The following is a 16125-nucleotide window of genomic DNA, read 5'->3' on the forward strand; positions in this document are numbered from 1 at the left end:
TAACTTCAGCCATGTGAATATAATTTTCATTAAAGTAATCCTGTTTCAACTAGATGCTGTGACTTGAGGTGAAACGTTGCGAAAGCGTTAAAAATAGCTTACTAGTAATTTCAACATCCTGTAATTTTATCACAGATCAAGTTTCAACTGTCATACTATACAGACCTTATTCCCCATATAGTACATGTTTACTTTTTTAGCATGCCAGACCCACTTTGGAAAGATTGGTGCCAATATAATAAAAGCTGGAGGGGGGGTGTGCTGGAAGGAGTGGGAGGAGAGCGGGGAAGGGGGTGGGGGAACGTGGGGGAAGCGAGTACACCATTTTAAATCAACACTGCGAAAATGCAATCTAGCCTGGCGGAGGACCGGCAGCTGGGTCGGAGCGAGCGAGGGCTTTGCAGTCTCTGCCTGTTCCTTGTTCTGTCGCTCTTAAGTTTCTCTGTGTTTGCATAATAGCCGTGCATGCAAACCTCGCAATGCTCCAGGGCTCCAGAACAATAAATATACACATTTAAAGCCTTTATTGTCTTACGGTTCATGCCCCCGGTTTTCAACAGCTTAATTTCTGGTTGTATTTAACTAGTTTGCAAATGGATTTTTTCAGTTTCAAACTATTATTGAGGAAGCTCCCCTCCCTTTTTTGGCGGGGGAGGGGATGGGGGTGGGGTAGGAGTCGGTATATTATTCCTGTAGCGCTGGGTTATATAAACACATTATCATTTGAGAGCGCCCTTGGCGTCCATCAGCATTGTAAACACGTACTAGTGTATATACTTCAAAATTAAAGAATGCACACGCAGAACCGGGAGCCTGAATTCATATTCTGAGCAGACTCGCTGCTCGCATTTATTGATTTATCATGCATCGTTTATTGTTCCAGTCCCTAAATGCAGTCGCTGTCCGTTCAATATTGTTTGCAAAATCCTAAGATGTGTGTGCACTGCTCACTTGTCTCTCTTTTTTTTTTTTGCTGAGTATTTTTTTGCGAAGCGAACAAATGCATTAATATTTATATGTTTATATAATCGATAACCCACTTTTCCCTTCCATGTAAATAGGCATCAAAAGATAATTTAACAGATTAGTTCTCGAAAACATGGCAGTGAGGAAGCGTAATTTAACTATCAAACAAATCTACATGTCTAATAACAGCAAATCTGCTAAGGAGCATTAGAAAGAGGAGCAGCGCCCCGGAATCTCTGCAGGAAATGTTCTTTATATTAGACATATACAAGCAGGTCCTGTCAGATGCACAGCGGAGCTCGCTAGCCCTCCTCTCCTCCAAAAATCTCATCAGACGATATCCCCAGACAGGGGCGGTTAGAGAGAGAGGAATCACATCTCCACACAGTTTTTGGGTGCTTTTTATTTTTACAAATCTTTCTATGTGTTTTTTGCCTTGATCCATCCTCTTCCCGCCGAGATCGTACGGCGCCTTTCTCTCGATTATGAATTTGATCAATCCATATTTGGAAGAAAACCCATACAGTTTTTTCAGGAGCTGAAAATTGAGTCGTTATAGAAATATTAGGACATATTTTCAATCATTTCGGTGCCCAAAGGGAGGCAAGAGCTCAGTTTTATATTGAGACATTACGCCGGCTGAAGGCAGAGAATGCGTTTCCCTGCCAGGACCTGATGCAATCCATTCAAGCCAACAAGTTTGGAGAGAATGTTGAGTTCAATCAATTCAGAACGTCGAGATGGAGCCCAACTCACTCCAGGTATTTCGCTCTCCTCCGCTCCTCCGATCCCGGCACCCCCCGGCACCCCCCAACCCCCTAGCTCACCCACACCTCTGCACCCACCCACACCCCCCACAAACTTTTCACCAAACTTTTACCCTCTGCATCCCCCAAAATCATTTTTATTGTTTAAAAAAATCCCTGCACTGATCATACATACATAATGTAATTTTACCGCCTCAGATGGGGAGGTGGGAGAAGTGGCGGTGGGGGGCCCTGAGTTTTTTTTTTTTTTTTTAGGGAGGCAAAAAATTTGTGGGCGCTATTATTTTTCCACCCAGCGTTATATCTGTTGGGTCGTCTGTATTAAGAGAGTGGATGTGTGTGTAAATGTGTCTGGGAATAGATGTTTGTGCTCTGATGGCTACATTATTTATTTGGTGTTTTTTTCCCCCCCTGCAGTGGGTCGGCTCACCGTGTGGCTTGCACGGACCTTACATTTTCTACAAGGCTTTTCAATTCCACCTTGAAGGCAAACCAAGAATTTTGTCCCTTGGCGACTTTTTCTTTGTAAGATGTACGCCAAAGGATCCGATTTGCATAGCGGAGCTCCAGCTGTTGTGGGAAGAGAGGACCAGCCGGCAACTTTTATCCAGCTCTAAACTTTATTTCCTCCCAGAAGACACTCCCCAGGGCAGAAATAGCGACCATGGCGAGGTGGTAAACCTGTCTGTCCCTCTCTTCTTTCTTTATTATTTTTCCCCCTAGTAATGCTTATTACAGGGCAAGCTTGAAAATACTGTATTCACTTCTGCAGGCGAGCAGGATCGACTCCTTTTTTAAAGGGGTAGCGCCACTAGCTGGGGCTCGAGTATTTTGCCATTGTCAGAGTTTGGCTGTCAGCTTTACAAAGAGGATCCAACTGCTGATTTTAGTCAAGATCAAATAACTTGTTCGAGAAGGGTTTTGTTCAAGGATGTGTGTGTGTGTGTGCGTGTGTGTGTGTGTGTGTTCATTTGCTCTCCTGCTATTGCCTCTTGAACATCACATCCTTTTTATATTTTTTGCCTTTTGAAAATTTACCTTCGTGTCTGGCTTCGTCGTGTCTGGGTGGATTTCTTTCGGTGGGTTTCGATATTGTTCTCTCTCTTTTTTTTAAGTAAGTATTTGATATGTTTAAGAGGGCGGAAATTACGAAATGGAGGCAGAATGAGATCAAAAGCTATTGAGTTGGCAAAGACGTGTTGAATAAAGTGATAAATGACAGGTACTGGAATAATACATTCAAATAACTTGCAGATCTGCCCGGGCGGATTTCAAAGCGGTGGTGTAACAGGCACAAACACGTTAAGCATTAACAACTATCTCTCGCCCACTCCCCCTCCCCCCGGACAAGCCATTTGATGTTCTAGTTTGCAATTACTCCACGCAAAGTGGACGTCTTCCTGCGCGATCTTTGGGGGTGTGTGGGACGGGGGCGGGGGAGGGGAGGGCAGAGGGGTGTGTGCTCGCCCACTGGCCCTGCGGGTCCAGCGTTCTCCGTGCCCAGACGGCGCTCCCGGGGAGGGCGGGGAGGGACAGAGCCTCCCCGGCACGTTTCTGGGCGGCCGCGGGGGCGCTCGCCGCGCTCCCGGGAGGACGCCGGAGGTGAGCCCGCTGTCACTGGGCGCCGGGGCGGCCGCCTCCCTTCGGCTCTGTCATTTCATGTGTGACCGCAGTTCTGCGGGCTCCCCTCGTCAGCTGACCGACCTCAGCGCCGTGGTACCTACCGGGGGGAACTATTTTGGGGAGTCTGTGCCCACGGCGCAACGGGGAGGGAGGGCGCACGGCCGCCTGGCGAGGCTTTGTGTTGCCAAAGCGAGAGCAGGGTAATCAAACAGACTTTTGAGAGCAGCTAGTGCTGTGCCAGGCTCTCGAGCTTTCGAGGTAGGTGTAAGGATCTAAGGATCTTTTTGTTAAATGAATGGTTTCCCGTTTAACTCGTCCCGGGGCTCGGAGCTGCCACTCCTTCCAGAATTCCTTGGTCTGGTGGAGTTGATAGTACTTTTGGCATTGCCAGTTCACTCCCTCTCCCCAGGATCGAATTACTCGTCAGTGGTCTATGCCGGTTAATTACTGGAGTTCGTCGAAACGTTCGCCCTCGAATCTGCCTTTTCGGAAATAAGCCCCTCCCACCTCCCCGCTCACCTCCCCCCTCCACCCTCCCTGGCCAGCTTTGGTTTTTAAATGTTCATATTTCCCGACGTCCGCCTGCAATTTTAAAAAGGTGTTGTTTGGAAATACTGTGAAAAATCCTGCAACCTACCAACAGGTTGAGCTCTTTACCCCTCCCAAGGTCTGGCTCGGCCCCCTCCCCCGACCCAACTTTCCTGCGCAGCTGTCTTCCTCCCCCTCCCCCTCCTGATTTCTTATTATTTGCTTTTCAAATTTATTACTTCAACATGGCCTGTGATCTGGAAAAGGGAAGGATTAAATATCCAGAAAAGAACTTGTGCCTAATAGACTTCTGACTAAGTCCAGGAGGAAATTATTCAGTGTTTTATGGGATATTTTGTGGTCACTCTTTTTTTGGGGGGAGGGATTGAAATTGGGATATTTTTTAAAGACCCTGAGTTGACCCCACTTGGTCCAGTTTTAATTTTTGTTGGTGTAATTAAATGGTGAATTCTGATTTAAGAATAAAGGCTATGTTTGCCAAACGTTGCATCTGCTGGAAGTGTTGACAGTGAATAGATATATTTTTAAATACACGATTTCTTTTTTTTTAATTGTTCATTATGGGGAATTGAAAGGGAACCATTGTAATGATCTCTGCATTTCGTCACTGCTATATGAGCCATACCTGAGAAAATTAATCTTGCCATTTAAAAGTAAACTCTGGGGGTTTGCAGAGGGAGATGGCTCTATTTATAATCCTCAGCTGCATATACATCGTCTAATATTATGCATGATTTGTTTTTTAATGCTAACACGGCTGGTAATTAGCTGTATGATTATACTTGTATATTTCATTAGGACTTTGGCTGATGTCATTGTGAATTATTCAGCCATATTAAAACAATTTTCAATTGAGATAATGACACGCCTCAAAATTATGCAAATGCAGGCTGCATTGTGCAAAATAATTATGACAAATGTAAAGCAGGTAGAAAGTTTCCCAATGCAGATCGGTTTTCCACCCTGGTGATGTCATTTCCCCCCTGGCCTAAGTTAGTCATTCATTAGCAGACTAGCAGCAGCAGTCTCTGGAGGAGAGCCTTACAGAAACCAGCATTTACTGCTGGCACCTAGAGGGGGCAACAGGGCCCTCTCATTAAGAAATTTGCTTTGTTTTCACTTACTCCATTAACTTGTTTATATACATTTAAATGATTTTTATTATTGATTTTAAATAGTTTTGAATGATGCAGTTGCCATTTGCAATATGTAACTGAAAGAGAAAGGTTTCTTGGTGATATGCACTGTTACTTGGAGAAAATGTTCAGCACATTTAATCAGCCAGTACAGTTTATTTTAAGTAACCAAATGGAGGTTAATAATTTCTTGATTGAGCTGACATCAGCATCCATTTCGAAAGGACAGCCAGGACTCAGTATGCTTTTTTTGGTTTAAGAGAATCATTCTGCCTTTTTATGATTTCTTGAAATGTAAAGACGTCAGTTCTAAAAGCAGAAAAATGATCATTGTGCAAGATTAGAAATAGCGTCCCTGTGTGGTTTGCTGTGATTTGCAGAGGGTTTTTTTTTTTGAATATTTTCTTATGATTTTTGTAATGATTGTAGGAGGCTTGATAAGGCAGGACTTTGTACACCCATTTTACAGATGAGGACGTAGACTTGGAAAGGTTATGTGGTTCGTCAAAGGTCACCAGGCTAGAACCCAGGCTTTCTTGAAATTCAGGGTTATCTTTTCTCCCCAGTGAAACCTACCCTTGAAAGCAGAGCTTGAACGCATCATATTATATTCTAGAAGTGTGTACTAATGTGGACAGTCCTTCAGACATTTTAGAATTGTAACTAGTTAATCAGGTTTGCCAAAGGTCACCAGATGTCTAGGTAGCAAAACTATCCTTATCCTATAAAGTTAAGCTAATTCTAATCAGTGGTATATAATGATAGCAGTTATATTTTAATAGTTATTAATGATCATTAACAATTTACTATTCATTTTAATGATAATGGTGATGATTTATATGCTTATATACACCAATGCCTTTATATATAATATTTCCAGCGTTGGCAACTGGTGTTGAGGAAAAGCATTCAAGAAAGTCACATTTTGATTCTGCAGCTTGCTATTTGCTTAATCTTGAACAACCGTTAAGTACTTGGAGCCTCAGTTTCTTCAGCTGCAAAATGGGAACAAAGTAGGGATGACTATAGATTGTTGGTGAAGATCAAGAGGATTTATAGGCAAAAGAGCTTTATATACTGTAAAGTGCTTAAATAAATAGAAAAGAATTATGATTATAATGACCTTTGTTCTAGATATTCTTAACTTTATAAACAATAAAAAAATAACTTTTGTGTCTATGTGGAGGTTCTTGGACCTAAAAATGATACCATCTTAAATTACCATGAAAATGAATAGCAGGGCCATGTGCAAGGAGTTAAGTGTCTTTAGTAATTACTTACAATTGCCACATTCAGCCAGTAGCTCTTCAGAGGAGGAAAATGGCAAAGTAGGCGGGTAATTGGTTCTGTTACTGGATAACTTCTGATTACATTCATTTTCCAATTGCCAAGTGCTTAATCTACTGGCAGTATACCCTCTTAAAATGGGTGGATATGCAAGCTTGGATTTCAGCCTGACCAGCCATCGCTGGGATTTTACGAGAAGGTTTGCTGGTCACCTCAACTGTGCATGTGGATGGCTAAGCTAATGATGTCCAGGAGTCAAGATCAGACATACCTGGATGTTACAGATTCTAGCATGCATTCAGGATTTCTAAAAGTGATTTGGTTATCACCAGCCTCACTGCTGAATTAAAAAATGCTAACAATCCATGTTCTGGGGCCCCTATTGAAATCTACTTAAATAGAATATCTAGAGTTGGGTCCAGGAGTCTGAATTTTAAATATTTAAACAGTCTCAGTCTAGCTGTGTGATCTCGGGCAAGTTCTAAACTCTCTGTGCCTCCGTTTTCTCATCTGTAAAGTGGAAATACAGTCCTTATTTCCTAGGATTATTTTAAGGATTAAATAAGTTAATATATGTAAAATGCATATACACAAAGTTGACACATAGTAGATATTTCAGTAATGGTTGACTGTTGTTATTATCATTAATATTAGCGTTATACTCACTGAGGTTTGAAACCACTACCATGGAGCTTACTGAAGAAAGTTTTTCTGTGTGAGGGAATGGCACCTAGGTTAGTTTGCTAGGACACGTGGGCTTCCAAGTCCTACCAAACCAGGCTATCTTTCATCTCTATGTTGGCTTTAGCTGTGTCGCCAAAATAAAAACTGTCTTAAGGATTTACATTTTACTGCAGAAGTAAGCTGTCAACTGGATCAGCAGGTTTGTTTTTTTTTTTCCCAAAAGATTACCTGATTTGATCATATCTGGAGTTAGGCAGACACATTCTGGAATCTAGAAGGTGCTGGATTGGTCATGCTCTTCTTTTTGGATAGCTCCTCAGTCTTGGTCTATAACCATAAGGTAATTTTTTAGAGATTTCTGAGACCTCTTAAATGACCACACTGGCCTTTGACAATTGCTTTAACTTTTTTAAGCCTCAGTTTCTTCCTCTGTAAAATAGATTTAATGATCTCAACTGTGCTGGGAATCAGAGATAATAATGAAAAGCATCTGGAATCTAGCATAGTACCTATACATGAGAGTTCAATGAATAATGGTTGCACTTATAATAGTTATTACTTATTTTTAGTAATCATCTTAAGCTAAGAAAAGGAATTATCTTTACTTTCTACCAAGCAGGTCTTTTAGAACAAAGATAAGATGTAAAGAATTGCATGGAGAGAAATTACTGGACTGTGACAAGGGTCACCCAAATAAGGCCTGAAGGCCAAATCTGGCCCACTGTCTGTTTTTGTGAATAAAGTTTTATTGGAATGTGGCCATGCTAATTTGTTTAAGGCTGCTCTCAGGCTCCAACAGCAGAGTTGAGTTCTTTTGACAGTTACCAGATCGCTGGTAAAGTGGAAATATTTGCTATCTGGGTTTCTACAGAAAAACTTTGCTGACCCCTGGCCTATGCAGTTGATCTGCCAGAAGGTAGATGATGTGTACCTGTTTTTCTTTCTTACTTGAGTTTTGGCCAGGAACCAGTAATATCAGAAATATAAGAAATTTAAGTACTATAAGAAATTGTACATTAATATTATATCATTAACGTTTACGTATCCAATACAATTTCACCATTGATTCTAGGACATTAAAATTTGAGAATGAGTGAAATAATATTAAATTATATTTTGTATGGTTAAGATCGAAACTTTAGCCAATATTAGTATTATCTATCTTGAGTTAATAAAAAACTACTCCTGAAGTTCTATGTGCTCAGTACTCTGGTAGGTGAAGAGATAGATGCAAAATGGTTTGTGATGTGACCCGTTTTCTGAATAAATTTATCAATCTTGATAAGGAGATGAGATCAACATGTCTAAAAATGTAAAAGCAGTATGACACAAAACACGTCAGTAAATTGTGCTGATAATACATGTAATAGGCATCCAAAGGAAGGCTCCCAACCATCATGTTTTTTGGGAAAAGAATTCATTAAATTTCTCAGATGTTGACTGAAGACCTACTGTGTGCTGGCACTTGGATACAAGAGATTAAGAAGAATGGTTTCGGCAGGGTGCGGTGGCTCACGCCTGTAATCCCAGCACTTTGGGAGGACAAGGTGGGCGGATCACGAGGTCAGGAGATGAGACAATCCTGGCTAACATGATGAAACCCCGTCTCTACTAAAAATACAAAAAAAAATTAGCCAGGTGTGGTGGCGGGCGCCTGTAGTCCCAGCTACTCAGGAGGCTGAGGCAGGAGAATGGAGTGAATCGGCGAGGCGGAGCTTGCAGTGAGCCGAGATCGTGCCATCGCACTCCAGGGGTGACAGAGCAAGACTCCGTCTCAAAAAAAAAAAAAAAAAAAAAAAAGAGAATGGCCTCTGCTCTCAAGGAGTTGCCAGACTGCCTTTATAGACAGACAGTAATCACAGAAAAGCCATTAGACTCTTTCCATCTGGGTTCCTTAGTTTGAGTTGAGATGAACTGAGATCATTATTTGTTTGTAGCATTTCTTAATCTTTCTGGAAATTAGAAAATACTGTCTTCATCTTTGAATTATCACTCCCTGGACACATATTTGTAGAGCACCTGTTATGTGCCAGATCCTATTCTAGGCCCTGGGGATACAACATGAACAAGACAGACAAAAATCACTGCTCCCAGGGAGCGTATAGTCCAGCGGTTGGTTGTAACCTCTTGTGCACTTTATAGTTATCTGTGTTCTTTTCCTTTACCTTGTCGCCTGACCCCATGCTCCCCCCACCATAGTGCTGTTCTCAGGAGCAGGCAGTTGTGCCTTACTCACCTATGGGTGCTCTGCAATATTTAGTGCTATTCAGTGAGTATTTTTTGAGTGACTGAACCACATAATTAAAATGCCTTCTTGCACACAGTCTACCTTTTTAAAGCTTTACCCAGTTTCTTTCTGGCAGATGACCAGTGACCAGTCATCCACATGTGGGCCAGATCGAGGACCCCATCTCACACTTCTTCTTTCTCTTCCAAAGTCTGTAGTCATTTCGCACTGTAGAATGTGAAACCGTGGGAAGTGGTTTTTTCATAGGGGCACCCACCAAAGAAATAAGCAAATATTTGAATGATTAGGCTGGAGACAGCATCTCTGTTTCGTTGGGTAATTTTCCAGTCTCAGCAGTCAACCCATAAAAAGTCAGGGCTTTGTGGTGGCAACCTATGAAAAGACTAGACTTCAGGGAAGAAGATTCACTCCTCACCTGGTGTTGGTTGGCAGTTCATACAAGCCAGCATGTTCTGCAGGCTGATGGTCTTAACTAGGCCACGTGTTTGATAGTGCCTCAAAATTGTAAGCAATTAAAACCTCTCTTGACAATTAGACTGTCAGGCACATACTAAGGAAATGTTATTTTTATGAAATACAGGAGTCCATACATGTAAATACTTCATTATTAATTAGTAATAAAGCATGCCATTGTTCATAGTGGCATCTAGTGATATATGACTCAAGCTCATTTATCAAAGTCTAGTTTTAACCAATATCCAGAATATAATTGCTTGAATCAAATGCGTTCACTTGTCATTTTTTATAGCCAGTGTAGTTGGATATTTGCCATCTTCTACTCAGAATAATATTGTAGCGAGTGACTACCCGTTGCCTTGGCTTTTAAGGAAATTTAAAACAAATTTATCGATTGTTGGCTTAAGGATTCATTTGCCTCTCAGAGATGTGGTCATGGATTCCCTTATTTCTTGAAGAATCTACACTCGCACAAATCCAAGAATGGATTTTTCTGGCCACACTGTGTTCCTCACTGACTTGCTGGAGATGAGAACCTTGGCCTTAGCCCTCCAGCGTACATCCCTCGTGCCCTGGACTGTGAGCATCAGTATCGACAACACATTTCAAACACGCAGATGATGATGATTATTGAAAGGGTGCTTTAGAATCATGCTAATGGCATCAATCTCTCGCACACACTTGGGTAAATTAATTCTGCTTTTAAAATCAGATGCACTGTTAGCAGCGTTAAAGATGGATATTTGACATTTATCACGCAGACTAGGATGGGTGGTTTAATTACGCGAATTTTCTGTAGGATCTTTGTGGCTGTATAAATAGACGCACAGTGGCGTGTGTCCTTGGCATATGACCATCAAGTTCACAGTCACATCTCCATTCCTGTGCCCCAGTAAGAACCCCCAGGCGGCAGAGGCCAAATGTTGCTAGTCAATCTAGAGACCCCATAAACATCTTTTCCCCCACCTTTCTTTTCTCATGACTCCAAGCACACCCGGCCTATGAAACACCCCTTCCACCCCATAGTTGAGTTCCAAGCCTGATCAGTGGCACTAAACATTAAACTCTTGTCTTTGAGAATAATGGGCTTTGCTTTCTATACCCTCAAGCATGTTGAGCTACTGTGCAAGCTGGAAAATAAAAATGTTCTAATTGTGTCTTTTAAATAAGCATAGGAGTGAATTAATTAGACCATATTTTGTCTTTAGTTGCTTAGTTACACAATAGTATTCCTGAGCATGAGTAAGATAAATTGGCTCTTTTTGTGCTGCTTGTCCCTTAATCATAATTACTGTATTGCTTAGGAGAGTAAAGCTTACATAGACTTTGAATTTTTTATTAATAGTCAAAAATATGCATATGATATATAAAGTATATGCTGTTCAACCTGTTTTATATGTGGGAAGAAGTTTTATTGTGGTGGTAACATTTGCATTAGTTGCTCAAAGATGTAGTTCTGGGAAATACATAATTGAAATGTTTTTGAATTGCTTTTTCTGGCCTTTTCAATCTTATTCAAAATAATAGTGCCTCCAGTCCTGGAGCAGTCATTCTCATTTGATTTAACATCTTTCTTTGCACTGCATGCGCGGCACCCAGTTTTAACCCTGCAGAGCCTAGATGAAGTTCTGTGATTCATAGGCTATACATTGTGCCTTACGTTTTTTGGCTCATGCTCTCAGGGCTTGGGGGGCAGGGGGCAGAAGGGTGCCTTTGTCTTGCCGTCAGTATTCCAACGCCCTTTGCCCTTGGCTCACTTCCATGCTCCTTAAGGAAGGTTCTAGGGTTAGAGAGTGTAAGAGTTTGTTTTAGCATGAGCTGGACAACTATCTGTGCTTGCCTTCTGGGGTCTTACAAAATGTGATGTTGCTACTGAAGCTTGGGCTTCTAACCCGCTACCCCAACCCTCCACCAAGGAGGGCAGCCGGAGTTCGACGGCTTGATAGAGTTATTGAAAAATGAGAGAGTCTGGATTATGACCCAGGATACTTGCTTGGTAAATGTATGTGAAAATCGACTCCATTGTTCTATTGTATTTGAAAAGCAAGTAAATTATTTACAGATATTTGCTAATTAAAGCATATGTTGTTTCACAAGCACAAAGGAACACAGTATAACTGGAGACAAAGAACTAAGTGCAAATAATTTAAACTCACTAATACTGTGTATTCTTCTTAAGGCAGGAATATTAATGTGTATATATAGGGTATTGGTCAAAAGGTACAAACTTTTAGTTATGAGATATCATATATATATGTGTTCATCTTGTATCTAGAGATCTAATGTATAGTATAGTGACTATAGTTAATAATACTGTATTATATACTTGAAAATTGCTAACAGAGTAGATCTTAAGTGTTGTTACCACATCAAAAAAGGATAACTATGTGAGGTGATGAATGTTAACAACTTGACTGTGGTCATCCTCATGATATATCTGTACATCAAATCATCACATTGTATACCTTAAATATATACAACCATCATATTGTATACTTTAATGTATACTATTTTTGTTAGTTATACTTCAATAAAGCTGGAGAAAAAATATGTATATATGCATATATATATATTTATGTATGTATATATATGCATGTTTATACACACACACACACACACACAGATAACTTGTCCTGTTATCTCTGTATACATTACACATATATATACATATGGTTTTTTTAACCCTTCCAAGGGAAGGCTCACATGCTACAGAGATAACAAGTCAAGTTACCCTCCAGTTGCTTGTCACTAGGCTTGCCCTAAGCTCTCTAATGGAAGATGAGATGGAAACGTTTTGACAGAATACTGTTTTCCCTTTGGTTCAATTTTTGCTTGCCATTATCTAGTTTGAGCTCAGCTCAGAGTATCACCAGAAAGAAGGCAAATTAGCTAGACACAGTATCAGAGAATAAAAATGTACTCACCCATTCCCTTGTCCTCAGACTCTCCTGAATGTGATAGGCTCAGGTTTACTTGTTTTTATTCTGTGACTATGCAACTTTGGCAGTGTTCTGGTTGGAAATTTGCATTGTGGAAAAGACGCTGGTGATACAAGGCAAAGGGCAGACCAGTGAAGGTCAGACGCAGGAAAGGTCATTGATAATGTTCTCAGAGACCTTTTCCTGGCTGCAACTTTGGTGTATCCATTGGTAAAACTGGTCCCTCTGGCTCTGCTATCTGCCAACATGTTTGGTTTTAGGCATGGCTAGCTTAAAGTCCCTTGGTATTGTTGATAACGATGGTCAAGAAGATTCGCCATGGTTATTTAGGAGAAAGGCTCATGTCTAATTTGCTATGGACATTTTGGTAGACTCACAGGATAACAGGTTAAAAGAGGTTGAGGAGAACAAATCCAGCCCTCTTTATTTAATAGATGCAGAACCTGAAGCCCAGAAAAATCTTGGACATGTCCTCAGAGCTAGCTAGTGACAGAAGTGGAACTAGGATTCAGTGTTCTCAGGCACCACAGTCTGGTCTGCTGTTTTGGGGAAGGGGCTGCTCTCTTGAGGTCATGCCCTGAGGAAAGTAGGCAAGTGCTTTCCATGGCTGTGTTCTTGGTAGGCCATTCCAGTGCCCTGTCTTATGCCAGTGCATGGTGCCATGGGGGATATCACTTTTATAAAACAACTCATGGAGAATATGCACTTTACTGGAATGGCAGGATACTTTGTTTTGTTTGTTTGTTTGTTTGTTTGTTTTTGGATGGAGTTTCACTCTTTTCACCCAGGCTGGAGTGCATTGGTGTAATCTCAGCTCACCGCAACGTCCGCCTCCCGGGTTCAAGCGATTCTCCTACCTCAGCCTCCCGAGTAGCTGGGATTACGGGCATGCACCACCCATGCCTGGCTAATTTTGTACTTCTAATAGAGATGGGGTTTCTCCATGTTGGTGAGGCTGGTCTTGAACTCCTGACCTCAGGTGATCTGTCAGCCTCAGCCTCCCAAAGTGCTGAGATTATAGGTGTGAACCACTGCGCCCGGTCCTGGAATGGCAGGATACTTAACAGAGATTTAGTGATTACACAGAAGCCAGGATTGATACTCAGGATCCCAGACTAGACATCGCCTTCATTTCCATGATTTTTCCTGAAGCCAGGAGGGCCCTCTAATGGGATGCTATTTATATTGGCTGAAGAAAAGCTTCGCCAAAAGGTGGCAATGTTGGTAATAAATGGAACTGGTACTTCTGCCAACATCTGATACTCATGGCTGGTTTCATCATTTAGAAGTGTGTATCTACTATGTGCCTACTATATATCAGTTTTCCGTTCTGGGGATATAGTAGTGAGCAGTGAGTGACTAGTACACAAAGATTTCTGTTCTCAGAGAGCATATTTTCTCTCCTATAGTAAGAAGGAAGAAGCAACTTGATTAATTTGTCCCAAATGGAGGGAAAACCATCTCCATACATTGTAGTCTTAAAACTGAATTCACGCTTCCCTTAGAGTGCTTTCTCTTCTCTGTGTATTCACAGCCTAGAGAAAATGCCCTACCTTTCCCTTTCCCGAAACCATCTGCAAAATATTCACCCACAGTGTTTTCAATGAAGTCAAAGTCACGATATTTTCCATTAATTCAGTGACCGCTTATGTATCAGGCATTGCAAAAACGTTAACATATAAATTAAATATAAATAAAATATCTCATTTAATTCTCATAGCTAGTCTATAATGTCAGTAGTATTTTGACATTTCCATACTTTGTAGATGATGCAGCTGAGGCCACAGAGGTGTTAAAGGAACTTGCCCAAGGTCACACATAGGTGAGACTCAAGAGTCAGGATTGAAACCCATATTCTCCCGATGCTGCCAAGACCAGTGGGCGAGCTTTGTTTCTCATTATAACTTTAGAACATATTGAGAACTCTCAACATTAGCATTGGGACTTTCACTATATACTGATGTATTCTTTAATTGAGTCTTCGTGAAAGCTTCTTTCCTGCTCTTTAGGGACCTGCACAGTTGACTGATACCCAGATAACAGTAATACCCTACACACGGGTAATACACTTTCAAAGGGCGCTTTAGACTCCACATAGCGCCTTTCTCACATTTCACGAGAGAGAAGTCTCAGGCTCAGTACCTCCAGCATGCCTTTGTGTGCAGCCCAGCACTGGGCACTGGAGAGAGAGAGGTGGAAAACCAGGCAGATCCTGCCCCCACGGAGCTTACCATCAGGTGGGGACCACACGCATAGTATATAAACTTATCACAAACAAAGGGGTGATTTTGTGATGTGATCAAGGGGATGAAGGGAAAATATAAGTACCTCTGTCAGGGGTACATGATTTTGTCAGAAAGGTCTTGGGAGGCATTTTAGAAGAAATAACATTTGAGGGGAAGTCTAAAGGGATCTGGGGGCGAAGATTGGGAAGTTTCTAGGCAAGGTGTAGGGTGAGCAAAACCTCCCTGCAGAATGGTTTCTGGGCTGGGCTTGGCCTTGGTGAATTCAATAGCCAGGTTAGAGATACCCACTGATGCCCACTGGAGACACCTATTGGTCTAGGTATCATCTAGACACCTGGGGTGCATATTTAGAGCTAATGTACATCATTTGGCTGTGGAGATGGTTGAAAACAGGGCAAGCTAAGGCAAACTAAGGCCCATAGGCCAATTCTGATCTACTACCTGTCTTGTTTGTTTGTTTGTTTGTTTGAGACAGAGTCTCGCTCTGTCGCCAAGGCTGGAGTGCAATGGCACGATCTCGGCTTACCGCAACCTCCGCCTCCCGGGTTCAAGTGATTCTCCTGCCTCAGCCTCTGGAGTAGCTGGGATTACAGGTGCCCGCCACCACGCCTGGCTAATTTTTGTATTTTTAGTAGAGATGGGATTTTACCATGTTGGTCAGGCTGGTCTTGAACTCCTGACCTCAAGCAATCCACCCACCTCGGCCTCCCAAAGTGCTGGGATTACAGGTGTGAGCCACTGTGCCCAGCCTTGTTTGTTTGTTTTTGAGATAGGGTCTCACTCTGTCACCCAGGCTGGAGTGCAATGGCGTGATCTTGCCTCACTGCAACCTCTGTTGCCCAGGTTCGAGTGATTCTTGTGCCTCAGCCTCATGAGTAGCTGGGATTGCAGGCAGGTGCCACCCCACCCAACTAATTTTTGTATTTTTTTAGTAGAGATGGGGTTTTGCCATGTTGGCCAGGCTGGACTACCTGTTTTTGTAAATAAAGTTTTATTAGCACAGAGCCATGCCCACTTGTTTACAAATGGTCTCCAGTAGCTTTCGCACTATAGTTGCAGAGTTGGGTAGTTGCAGCAGAGACTATATACCACACACAGCTTAAAACATTTACTATCTGGCCCTTATAAAAAATGCGAACCCCTCATTTAAAATAATATTAATAAAAGTAATAGTAAAACTAGGTCCTGACAGATTAATATGTGACGTTTCATTTACTCTTCTAA

The 16125-nt window shown here is 41.8% G+C and overlaps 1 protein-coding gene across 7 annotated transcripts in view; it reads left to right on the forward strand.

Annotated features, from left to right (window-relative positions):
* Window positions 1-981: 981 nt before the first annotated feature.
* ARID5B (AT-rich interaction domain 5B) overlaps window positions 982-16125 on the forward strand; it is a 192485-nt gene continuing 177341 nt past the window's right edge. For 2 of the 7 annotated variants that reach the window (XM_017963014.2, XM_017963016.2), the window contains exons 1-2: window positions 982-1727; window positions 2151-2405. In XM_017963014.2, the coding sequence (XP_017818503.2) occupies window positions 1707-1727; window positions 2151-2405 (276 nt within the window). In that variant the 5' untranslated portion in view covers window positions 982-1706. The other 5 variants (XM_031652217.1, XM_017963017.3, XM_031652216.1 and 2 more) reach the window with 4 other exon arrangements.

The sequence above is a fragment of the Papio anubis genome, chromosome 11, assembly GCF_008728515.1.
Source record: "Papio anubis isolate 15944 chromosome 11, Panubis1.0, whole genome shotgun sequence".
Taxonomy (NCBI): Eukaryota; Metazoa; Chordata; class Mammalia; order Primates; family Cercopithecidae; genus Papio; species Papio anubis.